A 17,462-nucleotide genomic window follows, 5' to 3' on the forward strand; every position below is an offset into this window, starting at 1 on the left:
TCTCAAATGCGCTGTGTCATAGTTGCAGCATATTTTGTTCCCCTCGGCTTGGTACCCTGTGTGGAAGAACCACCCGCCCCACCCTAAATCCAGCATTGATGGGCTGGCTGCCATGTACCTTAAATGTATGAGGTGACCGGGGCTTTTTCGCTGTTGTTTAAAAGAAGGAGACTGTGCTGCTTTGCCCCTGTTCCCTTTGCTTCCCAGAAGGGCTACAGCAAGGAAATGCAGTATGATATTGTATTGTATTGTATGATATTGTATTGCTCTGAGATTATTCTAGGAAGTGTGGCAGGCGTGATGTTTTGCATCATTGAATCTTTGCTAGGTAGTGGCCATAGAAGAAGTTGTGCTGTGTGCGGTGAAATCGCCTTCTTTTAAAGAAAATCAGAACAGCCATCTGTCAACTCATAAAGCTAAGCTGAATGGCAGCCCCTCTCCACACCCCAGGCTATTTGGGAGCCTCCTCATTGGTGCAGCATCCCAGACCAGCATCCCTTGTCTGGCCCTGACAGACAGATTGATATTAACAGATGATAATATTGGAGCTTGGTCCCCCCCCCCCCAATCTTGTGAGAGTCAAAGCTGCATGTCGATAAGCAAATACACTAAGGAACAGCTCAGAAGTTTAATGACCTTTTGTTGCGGTGGATTACGAAGCCCATCTGAAAGTTCTCTGCTGGAACTGTGGCTTGACTAAAGGCCAGGCTTCTATATATATCTTTACAAGCCATAAGAAAACAGAATGGACAAAAGAGCACCTTTGAGCTTTGCTCTTCAATACCTGTTTTGCTTTCCATGGAAACACGTTTCTTACGACTGTCAGGAGTAGCTAAGAATAGTGTTGCGCACAGTGCCTTAATTACTCACTTATTTGTTCTCTGTGGAATAGCAATTGCTTGGGAACTCTGATATTTTTCTGCCTCCCTTTATTTTTTTGTTAAAATTAGTTATTTTAATGTAGGATGCTGGACAAATAGAAGAATCAACATTTTTATTTGTTATATTACATACATATTCATAGCACTATAAAATGCATGTAACTAAGGAACTACAAAGTGTGAAGGCAAAAGCAAGCTGGTGTAGTCCTTGGCACTTGGATGTATCCCCACCCCAGCAACTATTCAATAAGAAACTTCTTTCCCTGGTTTCCAGTCTTTACTTCTCATTTTTGTTACCTTCTTCCCTCCACTAACTTCTCCTTATTTTGTTGGGCTCAGCAGAGGGAGGGAAGTGACTATAGGTTCAGGTTCCTGGCATTGTTTGTGCACTTGCTGGTGTAGCAAAACATCTGGCAGTCACACATCTGGTCTTTGTAAGCCTGATGCTGTGGAACTCGTAGCTGTCCAATGGACAGACCAGTTGTGGCAGAAAAGTGAGGTCTCTGGAGCTGGAGTAGCATATATAGACTCTGGAAAGTACACCAGTACATTACTTTGGGCTATTTAGAGGACACATGAACGCTAAAATAAAAGTATATAGGCCTGAAAGAGAAGGCAAACTTTGAGAGGAAGAAAGAAAGTTTAATATCTTGGAGCATGCATTTAAAATGTGAGTGTGTGCTCTCAAACCCATCACAGCACCTTGTAACAGCTGATTCTCATACCAAGATCTCCACACATACTATATTATTGCATTTAGTTTAAGTCTCTGCTCCACCTCATGTGTGCCTTATTAAGCTACCCTGAAGTCAACTGTCTTTTGCTGATTTAAGCACCTACAATTTGTTAGCAACTGTGCAAAACAAACCTCCATAGCTTATGAAATTGGTAAGCTATGAACTACAGTACATTGCAGCTCTGTGCTCATGTGTGTGCGCTTAACACTGCATGTGCTCTGGAGGAAGAGAAGATGCTTCCAGCACCACCCCACTCAGATGTTGAACTGGAGAGAGACTTGAACCCTAAAGAACAACAGCGCTAGCAGTTCACATTAACAACATTTTAACAGGCATTTCCCAAAAAGTAAAAAATAGGGATAGTTTAGATCAGAGAATAGGGACCGTCAGTAGCCAATGGGGTATTGAGGAGCATACTGGGAAGCCAGCTAGCTCAGTTTGTTAGCTGGTGCTGGTAACGCCAGGATTGCAGGTTCGATCCCTATATGGGTCACCTGCATTGCAGAGGGTTGGACTAGATGACCCTTGGGTACCTTCCAACTCTACAGTTGTATGATTTATTGCTGTGTTGATGTTTCTTTGCCCTGGAATGCTGCAGGGATCATTTAATATAGGCTGAGAAAGAACAAAATGGTGGCAAATTGAGTTATTTTAAAATGCTTTTGCCTTGGAGGGATTACAGCTGTGCTTTTAAAAATATAGTTCATTTTTCACTCTTGAACTAACTATTTAGTTGCACAGTTCTCTTAGACGTGATTACAAATTCTAATACCCTAGTGTTTTTGTTTTACTTCATAATTATTGGAGTGATGCACAGTGGTTCGGATTGTGTATTGAATGAGCAGGTAGCACAAACTGTTATGTAGCCTTGTACCAGTTACCAAGGAAACCTGTAGGATGCAGCATCTGTAAATTGTTCTGGGAAGAAAGAAATAGCTATTAAAGTCAACCTGGACTAAATCGTTTGCCCTGCATACAAATGAAGAGACCACCTGTTCGAATTTGTTATAGTTAAAGGTTGCTTTGTTCCTTCCCAACCAATAGTAGGTTGCATTTACAGTTTGTCACCTGCTGAGTTATCCAGGGCAGTATCTCTCTCGGCATGTGAGACATACCACTTCTAGTGTTTGCTTCTGCTTTTTGTGAGTTTTGTAACCATGGGTGTGAGGTTTTCCATTCCTGGGGATGGAGAGACTCCAGCACTCAACCTTGCAAGATGGCCAGGGACATCTCACCATGGGTTGGTCTCTGTGCTGTTGACTTTCCCCCCCTTCCTTCAAGCCTTGTCTCTCCCACTTGTGGAGATGGGGATATAGTTGCCCTTTCTCCTCTCCTCTCGGCTGGCTGTGCCTGGCCTTTTTTCTGCCTGTGAATCTTCCACTCCTATCCTCTCTGTTCTCCTCTCACTCTTCCAGTGCTTTGCTTTGTACCTCTTCTCCCAAGGGAGGGGAAGAAACAAGAAAGCTAAAGGGGAGGCATCCACAATTCTGATGCTTGTTAGGCATTCCTTAGGCATACAAAATGGTCTGAAAGATGTCATTGGGGGCAAGTGGCTTACAAATATGATTATAGAGCCGCTCTACAGTTAAGGCAAGAATTTTTTTCAACATTTTGTCATTACAAAGTCTGAAAATTATGTTAATCACGAAATCCAGGTAATTTGTCTTATTGGTACAAAACCTGGCATGGAGAATTCACCTTGTGAAGGGTGCTTGCCAGGAAGAATGGAGTTAGTGTTTTAAAACTGTTGTATTGAAGGACAGATGCCCTATGTTTGTGCTCACTCAGAACATATCTTAAATTATGGAAGGTGAGTAGTTCCCTTTGCATAGGTAGCAGCATGAGCAAATTTGAACGTGAAGCTTAATGGAATACCATATGTGTATGGGGTTTAATGGAGTGTAAGTGTAAATATGTTCAAAACCATGCTTCTGGAGGAAAGCGTCACAGAGCACTTTGAAATACAGCCATCGGCTAGATAATAATAAATGGGGGAGGACGTAGGATTTCAGTATTGCTTTGGGAATATGACTCTGACCCTCATAAACATAACTGGTGTCCTATGACTATGAATCATGCACTTGTGCACAATTAAATGTATTTAATTCCAATTACTTTCAGGAGCTGGAGTTGTTCTTTCCCTCCAGTGGAGGCCGTGGACCTGCAAACACTGCAAAATACACACACTGTACTTGTTGTGTTATTAAGCCTCACGCAGTTAAAGAAGGTAGGTGACACTGACCTGACCCTCGGCTGAAAGTGCCCTTCAGCATCTCTCTTCTTAGCTGAATAGCTGCCTAGATTTAGACTTGCACTATTGCTACCATATGTGTTTTGTGCATGGCTGGAGGTAAGAAAGTTATGTTTTTATTTTATTTTAGCTCACAGCTTGTTGACATTTAACACAGACCAAATTGCATAAATACTAGCATTTGAGAAATTATGTTTAACAGCGGTTGATGTTCTCTGTACTTCTACAAGGCTGCATGCTAATATGTACTTGTCCATAGAAGGCCTATGCATGTGTAAGTAGCAAAATACCACACAACCTGTAATGTCTGACCTCCTTGTTGTTGTTTAGTCATTTAGTCGTGTCCGACTCTTCGTGACCCCATGGACCAGAGCACGCCAGCCACTCCTGTCTTCCACTGCCTCCCGCAGTTTGGTCAAACTCATGCTGGTAGATTCAAGAACACTATCCAACCATCTCGTCCTCTGTCGTCCCCTTCTCCTTGTGCCCTCCATCTTTCCCAACATCAGGGTCTTTTCCAGGGAGTCTTCTCTTCTCATGAGGTGGCCAAAGTATTGGAGCCTCAGCTTCAGGATCTGTCCTTCCAGTGAGCACTCAGGGCTGATTTCCTTCAGAATGGATGCTTTTGATCTTCTTGCAGTCCAAGGGACTCTCAAGAGTCTCCTCCAGCACCATAATTCAAAAGCATCAATTCTTCAGCGATCAGCCTTCTTTATGGTCCAGCTCTCACTTCCATACATCACTACTGGGAAAACCTCCTAACCAGAGGCAAATGAAGAAGAAGTCGAGTGGGTGGTGGTGACCCAGATGCTGAGCGTCTGTGATGCCCTTGCCACACTTCCATCTTGGTAACTTTGTTCCCTTCGTCTGGACGAGAAGAAGCATTCTGTGACAGACTAGGTAACAAAGCATTTTGCGACAGAGTAGCCCAACTCCTAAAGGGCTGCAAGATGGCCTCAGTGTACACCATTGTTATACACACACACCCGGCATCACCTTTCTTGGAAATACGTTCAAACAGATGATATTCCCCCTTCTGCCAAATAAAGCAATCAGGGCAAGGGGAGACTTTGAATTGGAGGACATAGATGCACTTCCCTTTCAGGTCACTTGGGTACCTGGAAACATGTCCAACAGAATTTTAGCCTTCCCTTAAACCAGTTATAATCTGGCAACGTCTGGAGAGCCACAAACTCCCCATGCCTGCCTTAGACTAATTTACACATGCAGTACTAAAATACAGAGTTAGCACTTAAAAATCCTTGAGATTTATTGAAAACATTATTTTTGGTGGCGTTCTTTGTGTTGTTTCTTCATCAGATCAGCTGAAATGGTTGATGTCTAAACATAACCTTATATAGAAAACTGCTCCCTTTCCCTACCATCAAACATTGGGAAATGATTAAGACTGTTTACAGTATGATTATATGCTTTGGTTCAGCTGCTGATAATTTCTAAAACAAATTTGTATAAGAAGTAAATGCTAATCAGAACCTTATTGTGATCTATGCAGCCTTTGGGGCATTGTAGTTTTTAGACCCCTCTTCCTAAAAGTTGATATGGAAGATTCGACATCAGGTTACCAGGCATTTGAGAGGGCAGCTGGAACATATTTAAACTTCTTACAAATGAAGGTTCTGTGGCTTTTCCACCACTAGGCAACTGTCCTAAATCATTATATGGTGGTGTCAGCGGCTGCCTCAGGTCCCAGCTCACAAGGGACCAACGCCAGTTGCTCTTTATAAACAAAAGTCTTTATTGTGGTTCATTGTTGGTTTGAAATCCGTGGCGCGCAGCGCTACGTCTGAGTCCTTAGACCGGCGAAGTCCCGTCTGAATCCGCCCCTCCTTTACACCAGTTCAATACCCGAGCTTTGCTCCACCTCTTCCTTTCCTCCCTCTGCTCCTTTCGCCTCCGGGTCCTCCTGCCCTCTGGGGTCCCAATCCTCCTGGACTCTTCGGAGGCGGATTCTTCTGACTCCTCCCCCTGTCTCTGGTGGGCTTTGGGACCTGGCTCCCAATCCGGATTTTCTGCTGTCCCTCGCGCCTCTACATTTGAACTTGGCGCTCGCGCCCAGCCGCCCACTTTCCTCCTAACGGCTACACTGCTCCCTTCACTGCTTTCTCCTTCCGGGAGGCTGGACGGCCCTGCTCTCTCCTCCGCCCCTCCACTCTCTGACGGAGGCGTGGTCAGTCCTGCCTCACTCCCTCCTCCTGCAGGAGGAAGCTTTTGTTCTAATCTGTGGGATTCTTCCCCCCCGCTGCGCTCTGTTGGGGAAGCTACCCCTGATTTCCAGCTGCCGCTTGGCGACTCCCCACTGGCCCCCCTTGCCCTGACCCTGGGGGCCTCCTTCTGGGAATCTTCTGATTCGCTGGAGAGACTCAGGGAATCTCCCTGGTCACTGTCACACCCTCCTGCGCTCCCCTCCGATTGTTCCCCTTCGCTCTCCATCTCCTCCTTCTCCTGTGGCTCAGTCCCTGAGCCCCTGACAGGTGGGATAAGGCACATGTGAATCAGTATGCGTCAGCTGTATTCAAGTTATCTAAAGCCAGCATTCGCTGTTTTTCTAAATGATGTCTAGAGGAAGTCATGTTAGTCTGTTGCAGAAAATATTACAATTCCTTGTGGCAAAATGATTTGCATGGTATCTTATCAATCCAAAATGCTGGTGCCTATTATATGACTTATGGGTACTTGGGAAAAGATCTGCATATTTCTTAGTAACAACCCTTCTACTTGCCTTACTTTATTTAAAAAACTAAGGCTGCAATTCTATATCCCGTTACTTTGGAGTAACTAGCTGATCTCACTGGGACTTAATTCTACATAGGCAAGTATAGGATTGTGCTGTCAAAACAGCCAGTGCCCATCCTGTTTCTGCTGGAACTAATCTGACAATTGCAAATAAAATCTGTCCATTGCATTATTGGAAGTTGCTCCCAGATACTTAAATACATCACTCCTCTCAGCTGTCTACCATCTTTCAGTGCAACGTTTGCTTTTATTATTTAAAACTGTCTTTTCTTCCTGCCCTTCTACTTTGTTATGGAAATAATGGAAGTGCTTTTCAGAGATTGCCAATGCCTACCTTCAAGAGGCCTGCAACTGTTCAGTTTTTACATGTATTTAAATGCACACATTGTTGTTTTTCTTTTTAATTTTTCATCTAAATTTTTCCACCATCTACTGATTAAAAATATTGGTCATAAAGTGGTACCTTGGGTTACTTAATTCGTTCTGGAGGTCCGTTCTTAACCTGAAACTGTTCTTAACCTGAAGTCCCACTTTAGCTAATGGGGCCTCCCGCTGCTGCCGCGCCGCCGGAGCACGATTTCTGTTCTCATCCTGAAGCAAAGATCTTAACCCAAGGTACTATTTCTGGGTTAGCGGAGTCTGTAACCTGAAGCATATGTAACCTGAGGTACCACTGTAATTTAAAGCCGAGACCATGGGTTTTTATCTTTTCTCTGTCCTTATTGTGGGCTTTTAGCTTCAGTTCACTCAATAATAGTGGAGGAAGACACAGATGCTCACCTGGATTTCTCATTTTAAAAAGCTTCTGGTGTAATGGGGTTTGAATCTGTCCTTGGCAAACCTGATACAAGCTTTGTCTTGGGGGCCTCTTGGTACTGCTGAGGACCTCATGTTTCCTGCAGAGAGCTGATTCTCAATGGCTGTGAAGTCCTCTTGTATCTTAGCTTTGCTTTTCCACCTGAACCCATGTTTTGGGAGCCAAGGTAGATGATGATTTATGTCTTTGGCTTAGTTTTTTGTATTCCCCTCCTCCTCCACTATGGTGGTTTCTCTAGATCTTAGCTGAGACACATTCAGTCCACGTGGAGCGAGCTACTGCCCATGTGCAGCCTTGTTTAATAAAGGAACAAAAATAAGGATTATTGGTTGACCCTGTATCTTGTGACTTTGCAAGAGAAATCCTGTGCTCAGAATGTGCTTTCCCTGCACTTAGTAACCACAGACAATGGTTGCTGTTCCCAATCTGTAAAGATGGGTGAGGGCTTCTAAATTAAGCAGAGTATATCTGCTATAGCTTCTTAGAATTTAATCACAGAGTGAGGCAGTTGATTTTCCAGGTCCGTCAGCTGTGCCAAATATATCTGTGTTGTAAGTATTATGCTTTGAAGGCAATCGTAGTGAGATATAATTGAGGACAAGCAGAGTGGCGAGACCCAGAATGCAAAATGCATACCTTTTTCCCATGGTGTTTTGCATAAATTGTAATTCAAAAGGAAGTCAGCTAACAGGAACATGATTATAGTTTCAACTTAGGTTGAGATCTAAGAGATCAAAGTCCACAGGCTCTATATGAATTATTATACATCAGCTGAATTGGCAGTGCAAAGTCCTCTACAGATCATATCTTAAGAACCGTTAAAGCACTCCCATAATGTATGTTCTTATTGGACTTATGCCCAGTAAACTGAGGTTTTGATAAGGGAACTCTGGGATTTACCAACAACCTTCCTCCCAGTATTCACACAAGGAGGAGGATACCTTCTTTCTTCTTAACCCCACCCACTTCTTCCAGCTGTATTCCCCTCTTGCCTTTGTGCATTGATTTTTATATTGGAGTTGAAGAATGTAAAAAATTGCCTAAAGCAAATACGGTGGTACCTTGGTTCTCAAGCACCTTGGTACTCAAATGCTGAAAACCTGGAAGTAAGTGTTCCGGTTTTCAAACGTTTTTCGGAAGCCAAACGTCCAATGCGGCTGTCGGCTGTTGTTTCCGGGGCACCTGCACCAATCAGAAGCTGTGCCTTGGTTTTTGAACATTTCGGAATTCAAACGGATTTAGTGGTGTGTGTTCTGAATGCCATAGCTGACTAACTGGCAAGCCAATTAATAGATTAATCTCTGGATCGCAAAACGCAAAAGGTTGTTGTTCCAACCCGTAGTTGTTCATGCATGTGCAGCTTTTACCAAAGCCAGCACCCTCTTGATTGCTTTTAAGTTTTTAGATCTCCTTTCTTTGAATTTGTCCTTATGTGTCACAAAGCAGTGAATTGTTAAACTGCAGAGTAGATGTTGTACCGCATCACTTCATCTGATTAAAATGCGCTTGAAGATTATCTGTTCTGTATTGGTGCCTAGTAACCTAATGCTGTCTTGGAGACATAAAACCTTCCCTCTCTTGTTTTTTTTTATGCCCAGAGTTATTTGTTATGCATTTTTGCTAGGATTAGTATTACATTCCTTCAGTTGTATTTAGTAATGCCTGTGATTTCTTTTGTACTTTGTCACTAAAAATTAAATCCTAAACGAACACTTAATCTGTAGCTCTGATTTGGCTTAGAGTAATCACATTTTAAAGATGTAGTCTTCCTAATTTTTAAATAGCCAGTTTCCTTATTGAGTGAGGTCTGAACATTTTAAAATTAGTTTAATCCCCCCTCCATGTTTTATGGGCGCCAAAATATTTGTCAAGTGCTTTCCTCATTATCCAAAACTCACATGTAGGCATGAACTTGTTTTTGGTGCAGAAATCAAAACCCAGACTTTTACAGAAAAAAGAAGAAGTTATACTTAGCTGTTACAGAGCTGGGCATATATTTAAAAAGTGAAACTCCTGTTTGTGAAAGGCTTAAGTGTTAAGGATAATGCATGCATTTAAATTTGTCTTTCTGTTTTATATTGGGATCATATGTCACAGCATCTGTGATCTTTTTTCTCACCTAGCTAGCTCTCTGTTTCTTGCACTATTTCTCACTTTTCCCAAAATGTAACAATATTTGCACATCTCTAATGTTAGGCCAGGTAGAAAAACTATACAAATTGAATGAGTTGCACTATTTGGCCTATAAATGGGAATGTTGGTTTGCATAATTTGGGTGTATTTTACTTCACCCTAAGTGTGAAAAATCAGTGTTGTATAGCATAATCCTAATCATTTTTTACTTGAAAGTGATTTCAGTGGGAACTACTTCTGGTTAAATTTGGTTACTGTTGAATTGCAAGGAGCCTAAACAGTGACATTTCTTCCTGACTTGGTCACAGCCTTTTATGGTTATTGTGAGCCCATATGAGTAATGTGCCTGCCTCATGTACCCCAAGTAAATGTGCAAGACACAAGTGTTCTCATAAAAGCAACTGTATTATAAATGTTTGATGTGCTATAGCAAAGTAGTCCCAGAACCCCAGCATTTGAGACAAATTTCTGTAGCCAGTTAAAAAACCCAAACTTTTTTCTTTACAGGTCTGACTGGGAAGATAATAAAAGCAATACTTGATGGAGGATTTGATATTTCAGCCTTGCAGATGGTAACTCTTTCTTCTTGGTCTTTGATCAGACCTTTGCCACCTGTTGCACCCTCTCCTACAATAGCTTTTTAATGCATTTCACCTGGGCAAAGCCTTGCCTTCCAGCAGCAACCCCATACATATCAACTGTCTCTTACACCTGCCTATTTTTTAAGGGTGTCAGGTTCCCAGTCTGCTCTCTTGCAGAATACAGAAAATAAAAAATAGCCTTTTCAACCCTACTATACTCCCCCAAAATCATTACCAGAGGACGAGAAACCTATATTTAGGAGTAAATCCCCATTGAAATTGGTTTATAGAAATGGACAGGAACAGGCTGCAAATAGTCTATATTGAGGAGTGTCTGTCTGGTTTTGCTCACAGAGGAACAGTGAGAGCTGTTGCCTTCTTTCTCATTTATGCACAATTTTCATTCTTGCTGTCTCTGTATTTTTCTTCCTTCCATCTCAACAGGTGGGTAAACAACACCTTATTATGCTGCATTTCAATATAAGCTCAGTTCCTTTTGGCTGACTTTGACTAAGGCTGACTTTGACTTATCAAGGTTACTTAGTCTTTAAAACTGAAATAATGCTAGCCAGCTTGTCAGAACTGAGGTTAAAGGTAAAGGGACCCCTGAGCATTAGGTCCAGTCGTGGGCGACTCTGGGGTTGCAGCCCTCATCTTGCTTTATTGGCCGAGGGAGCCGGCATACAGCTTTCCGGGTCATGTGGCCAGCATGACTAAGCTGCTTCTGGCGAACCAGAGCAGCGCACGGAAACACCGTTTACCTTTCCGCCGGAGTGGTACCTATTTATCTACTTGCACTTTGACATGCTTTCAAACTGCTAGGTGGGCAGGAGCAGGGACCGAGCAACGGGAACTCACTCTGTTGCGGGGATTTGAACCGCCAACCTTCTGATCGGCAAGCCCTAGGCTCTGTTGTTTAACCCACTGTGCCACCCGTGTATGTGTGTATATGTGTGTGTGTGTGTATATGCCATTATTTAGACAGTTGTCTATTATTTATTATTATTTATTACTTCAATTTGTATCCTGCCATGGTGCTCATGGCTGCTAACAGCGACAAGATAAAAATACAGTAGAGGTGCTAAAGGTTATTTAACCAACACAAATACAAAAGAGCAGATAAAAGTCAGAACAATAAAAATCCAAGTATAAAAACAGTTAAAACAATTAAACACCTTGAGCATTGCAATGAACAAGTTGCCCTGGCAGGCCAAAGGTTTGTCAAAATGAAAAGGTATTTACTTGGCACTGGAGGGTCAACAGACAAGGGGGCAATTGAACTGTGGGAGGGAGGGAGCCCAAAGCTGGAGCGCAGACACTGAAAAGGCCTTCTCTTGTGTCCCTGCCAAATGCACTCTAGAAAATGGCAGGACTGAGAAAAGGGCTTCCCTAGCAGGCTCCTACAGGGAAAGGTGTTCCTTCAAGTAACCTGTTTCCAAGCCAGCTAGTGCTTGCATAATGAATACTGTAATGCTTACCTTTCTAATGTAGAGTGGTACCTTGGCTGTTGAACAAATCGGCTCCCAAACGTTGCAAACTTGGAAGTGAGTGCTCCGGTTTGTGAATGTGGAAGCCGCGTGATGTTCAGCTTACAAATAACAGTTTCCAATTGAGTGCAGGAAGCTCCTGCATCCAATTGGAAGCCACGCCTTGGTTTTCGAACCGTTCCGGGACTCCCAACGGATTAGATTCGAGAACTAAGGTACGGCTGTATTTAGATCTTCCTTGTCATGTGGTTCTCTGACCCCAGCATGAATGTGCTGTATATTCCCTCTTTCCCTCCATTTAACAGAGTTGAACTTGCAGCGGCAGCGAATGGAATCTTTTTTAAAAATGTGCTTTGTTGAGTTTTGTACAATAAAATGAAACAAAGAGTAGCAATAAAATGAAACAAATATGGGTATTTTGTGATTTGTTTGATAAGATGAGACATACATGTGGAAAACAGAAAAAAAAGAATGAATCACAAATGGGATCTTGATCTCTGGTGTCTTTTAAATTTTTATCAGCTTTTCTACATAATACTGTGTGAGGGATTAATTGAGAAATAAGTTAATGTCTCCTCAGGTTGTGTATGAAAAGAAATAGGGCAACAATAATGCTTGGAGATGTATACACTTGTTCCCACTGTACACATAATAAATATTTTTTCCTTTCTGTTCTTTCTTACATACAGTTCTATATGGACCGTGCAAATGCAGAGGAATTCTACTCAATTTACAAAGGTGTCGTCGCTGAATATGCTGTAAGTAAGCACTATAAAGTCTCTGTTTCAGGGCCCATTTTGGATAGAATCTTAATGGACCGTCCTGAAGGCTTATTGTCAAGGGCATGGCACAAGCTTTGAGGGATTATAAAGTCACTTTTCAGTGCTGCTCTTCACCTCAGCCGCAAAGATTTCAACCTAGTAATGCTTTTGAATTGGCAAGACAGACTGCGCAAGTGATGATTTTAGTTTGGCTCAACATAAAACTTGTCTTTTTCAAATATTTTAATGGATAGTGAAACGTGGCAAGAGTTGTATTTGATATTGCTGCAGTGGCTGAGTTGAGTAGGTTTCTTCCAGCAAAAATTCTTGATACTAAGAGGCTTGGTTGCAACATAACCAAATGGATAGTGTCTGTATTTTTTAAGATCACTTACCTCACACTGAGAAATGATATATGCATTGCGACTTCCTTTGTCCCTGCCAGCAGCAGCTGGTGATGTGGAAAGGAGGCTTGGAAAACCACAGCATGATGTTTCATTCATTCATTCATTCTTTCATTTATTTATATACTGCATTTCCACAAGGTTGTATCCAAGCCGGTTCACTACATGTCAGATGAACATATCAATACAACAATTTAAAATTAAAGTATTAGCAATTCCAAATAAACCTTAGTGTCAGTAAGTAAATCCATGATAAGTATCAGTCAAGCCATACAACTAAAGCAACCAAATAACACAATAGAAATAAAGCTGATTTGTCCAACAGCTTAAAATTGAACACAAGAGAGAATGAAGCTTAATCAAAGAAATAAAATATACAGTATATTCCAAAGAGGTGATGTTATGGTATGGAGTAAGTTCTCTTATGGATCAGTAATTGGTTAAAGAACAGGATGCAAAGAGAAGGAATAAATGGACACTTCAAGCAATGGAAGGATGCAAAAGATGGAGTCCCTCAAGGATCTGTATTAGGATCTGTGCTTTTTCGCTTTTTCATTGATTGAACACAGAGGTGGCAACAGTGGTGGTCTGATGAGAGTCACTATGTCAGTGAAGTTGAAGAATGCAGACTAGCCCCAGAATATATAAAAATCATGAGAGAACTGACACATTTCATTAGGAACATTTCTAGATGTTAGAATGGATAGAACTGCTTTTGAAAACAACATGCAGAGAGTGGTCTGGGCTGGCTTAGGTTTTCTTAAAACAAGAAATGATGCAAATTGATATACAGTGCAGAGTAAAAGGTATAAAAACCATTTAACAATCTGTTCCTTTTTCCTGTTGCAGGAGATGGTTGTGGAACTTTGCTCAGGCCCTTGTGTCGCTCTAGAGATTAGGCAAGTAGATCCTGAAAAAGTATTCAGAGACTTCTGCGGGCCTTCCGATCCGGTAAGTAACTTACTTGAGAAGTTTGTATTGGGGCCAAAGCAAAAATGATGCATGAGGATTGAGATTGTCTCCATCAAAGTTTTTGGTTTTTACTTTAAAGGAGCCTAGAGGCAGTTGGCTTTGTTTTTTATTGGAATTTAGAAAATCTCCCAGGAAATCTAAAATTCCTTCCAAAGCTGCTATTAGTCCTACAGGGGAAAATATACCTGCATGATGCAGATGCCTAACACCCTGTCAGATGTTGTTGTGGTTGCTCGAGAGTAACCAGGCAGGACTCCGACCTGTCTTTTACAGGCTTTATTTTGGTGCAAACTATTTACAGTGCAGAACATCATAAGTTCATGTCTGGCTCAATCGCTAGCAGAATCCGGGAGTGGTCTGTTCTTGTACCTCCCCCAACATAAAGTTTTGTCACCCCCAGCCTTTTCCGCCCCTCCCTGGGCCTCAAGCTACTGCGCATGATGGGTGAAGGCAGGGGTGTGCTTCCCTCCTCTCCGGCTTGCTGAGGTGCGGTGTTAAGGCTCTTTCTAGCATCCTCTGGCTCTTGCACCTCTTCTCCATTGGAGGTGGGGGTTTCCTCCTCGCCGGAAGAAGAACTGCTTCGCAAGATTTTTGGAGGCTCTCTGTAACACAATTCCCCCTCTATCTCTCGCCTCTGCGCCGATGGCAGTTCCCTGACACACCCCGTACCCCACCTTGGGAAAAGTGGGTATCATAGCAGCTGCAGTGGAAAATAGATGGGGCAATGGGGGAGGGAAGCGTTAAACACTCTCTACCTTAGTGCGGCTTCTCCAGTCAAAACAGAACCCCCCCTCCCTATAGCTTCTTCAAAGTTCAAAAATTGGGTAGATTCAAGTGTAGATCTCTTGTGTTGCGTCTGATTTGCTACTCTGTTTTAAAAGGAATGGACAAATCTGTTAATTTCACTTTATTTGAGTTTCTCATTTCTCTAGTCTCCAGTTTGCCACATTACTTTTTTAAAAAAATGTCCTCATGGAAATTCATCAGCATTTATCCTACTTATACACATTACCTCAAGCAGTTTCCCCTAATAAAATACATTTTTAATTTAATTTTAATGAATATATTTATATATAGTTGTTCACATATTTTGGTTTTTTAAAGATACCTGTGCTTTGGTTTCCAAATTGATCTGAAAGGTATGAATTAGGTAGGTTCTATTAAAATGCAAACCAGATTTCTCCCCCACCCCTTCTGCGTGGCAGCATAGTAACAGCTAACAACTTTAGAAGCCTACATTTGAAAAAATGTTCTATTCAGCTAATATAATGATCGCTTAGAGTCATGGTTTACAAGCAGAAAGGAAGCTACACCTTAACATGTGTCATTTTTGTTGCTGTCATGATTATTTATGCAGCTATGACCATTGCTAAGCCTTCTTTGCATTAGATATGAAAGTACATCACTGGAGTACTAGTCAAGCTACTCTAATCTATGCCAATTCAGTGCTTGTTACTCAGAAAGCAGTGTGAACAACCATACTTTAGGATATTTGCCTCTTGCTACTAAGCCATGTTGGCAACACTGCAGCTCATACTGAGCTACTGTTCTACTGGGCTAGTGTTGTTGTCAAAAAGGGGTAAAAGTGATGCAGACATTTAATAAACCTAACTATCTGTAAGATGGCATAGATGGAAGGGGTCAGGCCATAGATCTGTGGCAGAGCATCTGCCTTGCATGCAGAAGGTCCCAGGTTCAGCCCCCAGCATCTCTAGGTAGGGCTGGCAAACATTCCTGCCAAAACCCTGAAGAGTTGCTACCAGTTAGTGTAGGCAGTGTTGAGCAAGATGGGCCAATTGACTCGCTATAAAGCAGCTTCCTCTGTTTACTATGACACTGGTAGCCGCTGCCAGATTAAATATTTTAAATATTTAATCTGGCTATTAAATATTTTAAATGCTAGCAAAAATCAGACTCTACAAGTTGACTGCTTAAACAGTCATGATTCTAGTAGTGCACTCCTATGCACATTGACTTCAAAGGGAGTCCCTTGTGTTTAAAAGAGGTTACTCCCATGTAAGGCTGCGCTTCCTACTTACGCAGAAGGAAGCCCCATTGAATTCAATGGGAGTAACTTCTGTGAATGTATGTCTAGGAGGAAGGATCTAGATACATTCACATTGGCGCAAGCGCATTGTTGTCTTCTGATGACTCTCTTGCGGAATTCCACACTGGAGAAACAATGAATTACTTACTGTGACGGTAAAACAACTTAGCATATTTGAAGGCAGATGAGTTTATGATTACAAATAATTAGGCTGCTCTTCACATTGCACTAAGCAATGCAAACAGAAGGGAAAATGGATTCTCCGTCAATGACAGACCGTTATCGACTGGAGTTAGAAAACAGATCAATAAGAAGCTGCAATTAGTATGTCATGCTGTCTGTGGCTGTCTCTAGCGGAAAGGACATGGTTGGATTTTTTCAAATGTTATTTAGGGTCAAATATAATCAGTGTTCCTTTTCCTTATTAAAGATAAAATAAATTCTATATTGCATACACTAGTTATTGTCAGTCTGCTAGAAACTTTGCATTTTAAGGTGTTTGCTTCTGAAATGGGTAAAAGGGCTTGTGAGCATGTGCAGGTCTATCTCTCTCCCTCCAGGGCACTATGGGTGCTGGCCATGCCCCCACCCAATGTGTGATTGGCATTATTCTAAAGGGGACCATTTCTGTGTGTGTAAGGTTGGGTTCCCAATCCCCATGTTAGAAACGTTCCACACCATACCATATTTTTAAAAGTTTCTACTGGGCTTTAATCCAAACATCATTTGTATGTGTGAGTTGAAAACAATAGCTTCAAAATGCTGTGAACTTTTGAAACATTCCTGAAAAGCGTTCAATGTTTGGTTTTTAACTCCATCCTGAATTCTAATGACTCTATGAAGCAGTTCTCCCATTTATTTCGGGGGGGGGGGGTGTCACGTCCCTGCTCGTTAACTACAACTTCATATTCCTGTGTAAAAGTACAGCCTCTCCATGAAAAAAAATTCAACACACCCATCAGAAAGAAATTTTTTGAAGAATGGCTGTGTCTGATGTGGTAGTCTGATGTTATCAGCCGGATAATTTGATCATACCAACCCTCTGTGCAGAAATCTGGGAATGCTTAAGATATATCAGGATATATCAATAGAGGCTAGGTCTGTCAATGGAGAATCAGGTGAACACCGGCATTCCTTTATTAGCAAAAAATAAAAATAAAAATCTGAATTTGTGTTGTTAGAGCTATATTGTGTGCATATGCAATATATTCTGTGCTAGTGAGGCATCAGGCATAAGCCTGCATTTTATTAATGTTTGATCAGGACTTGTATATTAAAGAGGGCTTAGATTTTCAAAAGTTTCATGCCAGGCAGACCAGCTGCTTAAGAAAACACTGGCAATGTTTTCCTCCTAGACAAGGGGGCCCCTTGATTTATAGCAGGAAAATAACTTTCAAAGTCGTAAAAGCTGAAATTACAGGCTGAGAACGGACACTGACCCTACATGTTACAGAAGATAACAAAGGCAGAGATAAATATAATTAGGAATGAGTAAATAGTAAAATTATACCAATGTGCCTCCCAGTAAAATGAGCTAGATCTTCTTTCCAAGGTTAAAGACCAAATGGAGAAGCATCTGGCTGGCAGAAAGAAAGCATTTTTGGGAAGTCCTTTTTAAAGGCAGTTTCTTTCTTAAA

At 41.8% G+C, this 17,462-nt stretch overlaps 1 protein-coding gene across 3 annotated transcripts in view; it reads left to right on the forward strand.

Annotated features, from left to right (window-relative positions):
- NME7 (NME/NM23 family member 7) overlaps positions 1-17,462 on the forward strand; it is a 79,513-nt gene that overhangs the window by 23,887 nt on the left and 38,164 nt on the right. For all 3 annotated transcript variants that reach the window (XM_028726613.2, XM_077927170.1, XM_028726615.2), the window contains exons 7-10: positions 3,740-3,845; positions 10,081-10,145; positions 12,331-12,399; positions 13,656-13,757. In XM_028726613.2, coding sequence (XP_028582446.1) covers positions 3,740-3,845; positions 10,081-10,145; positions 12,331-12,399; positions 13,656-13,757 — 342 coding nt within the window. The remainder of the gene's footprint in view (positions 1-3,739; positions 3,846-10,080; positions 10,146-12,330; positions 12,400-13,655; positions 13,758-17,462) is intronic.

The sequence above is a fragment of the Podarcis muralis genome, chromosome 4 (assembly GCF_964188315.1).
Source record: "Podarcis muralis chromosome 4, rPodMur119.hap1.1, whole genome shotgun sequence".
Lineage (NCBI taxonomy): Eukaryota > Metazoa > Chordata > Lepidosauria > Squamata > Lacertidae > Podarcis > Podarcis muralis.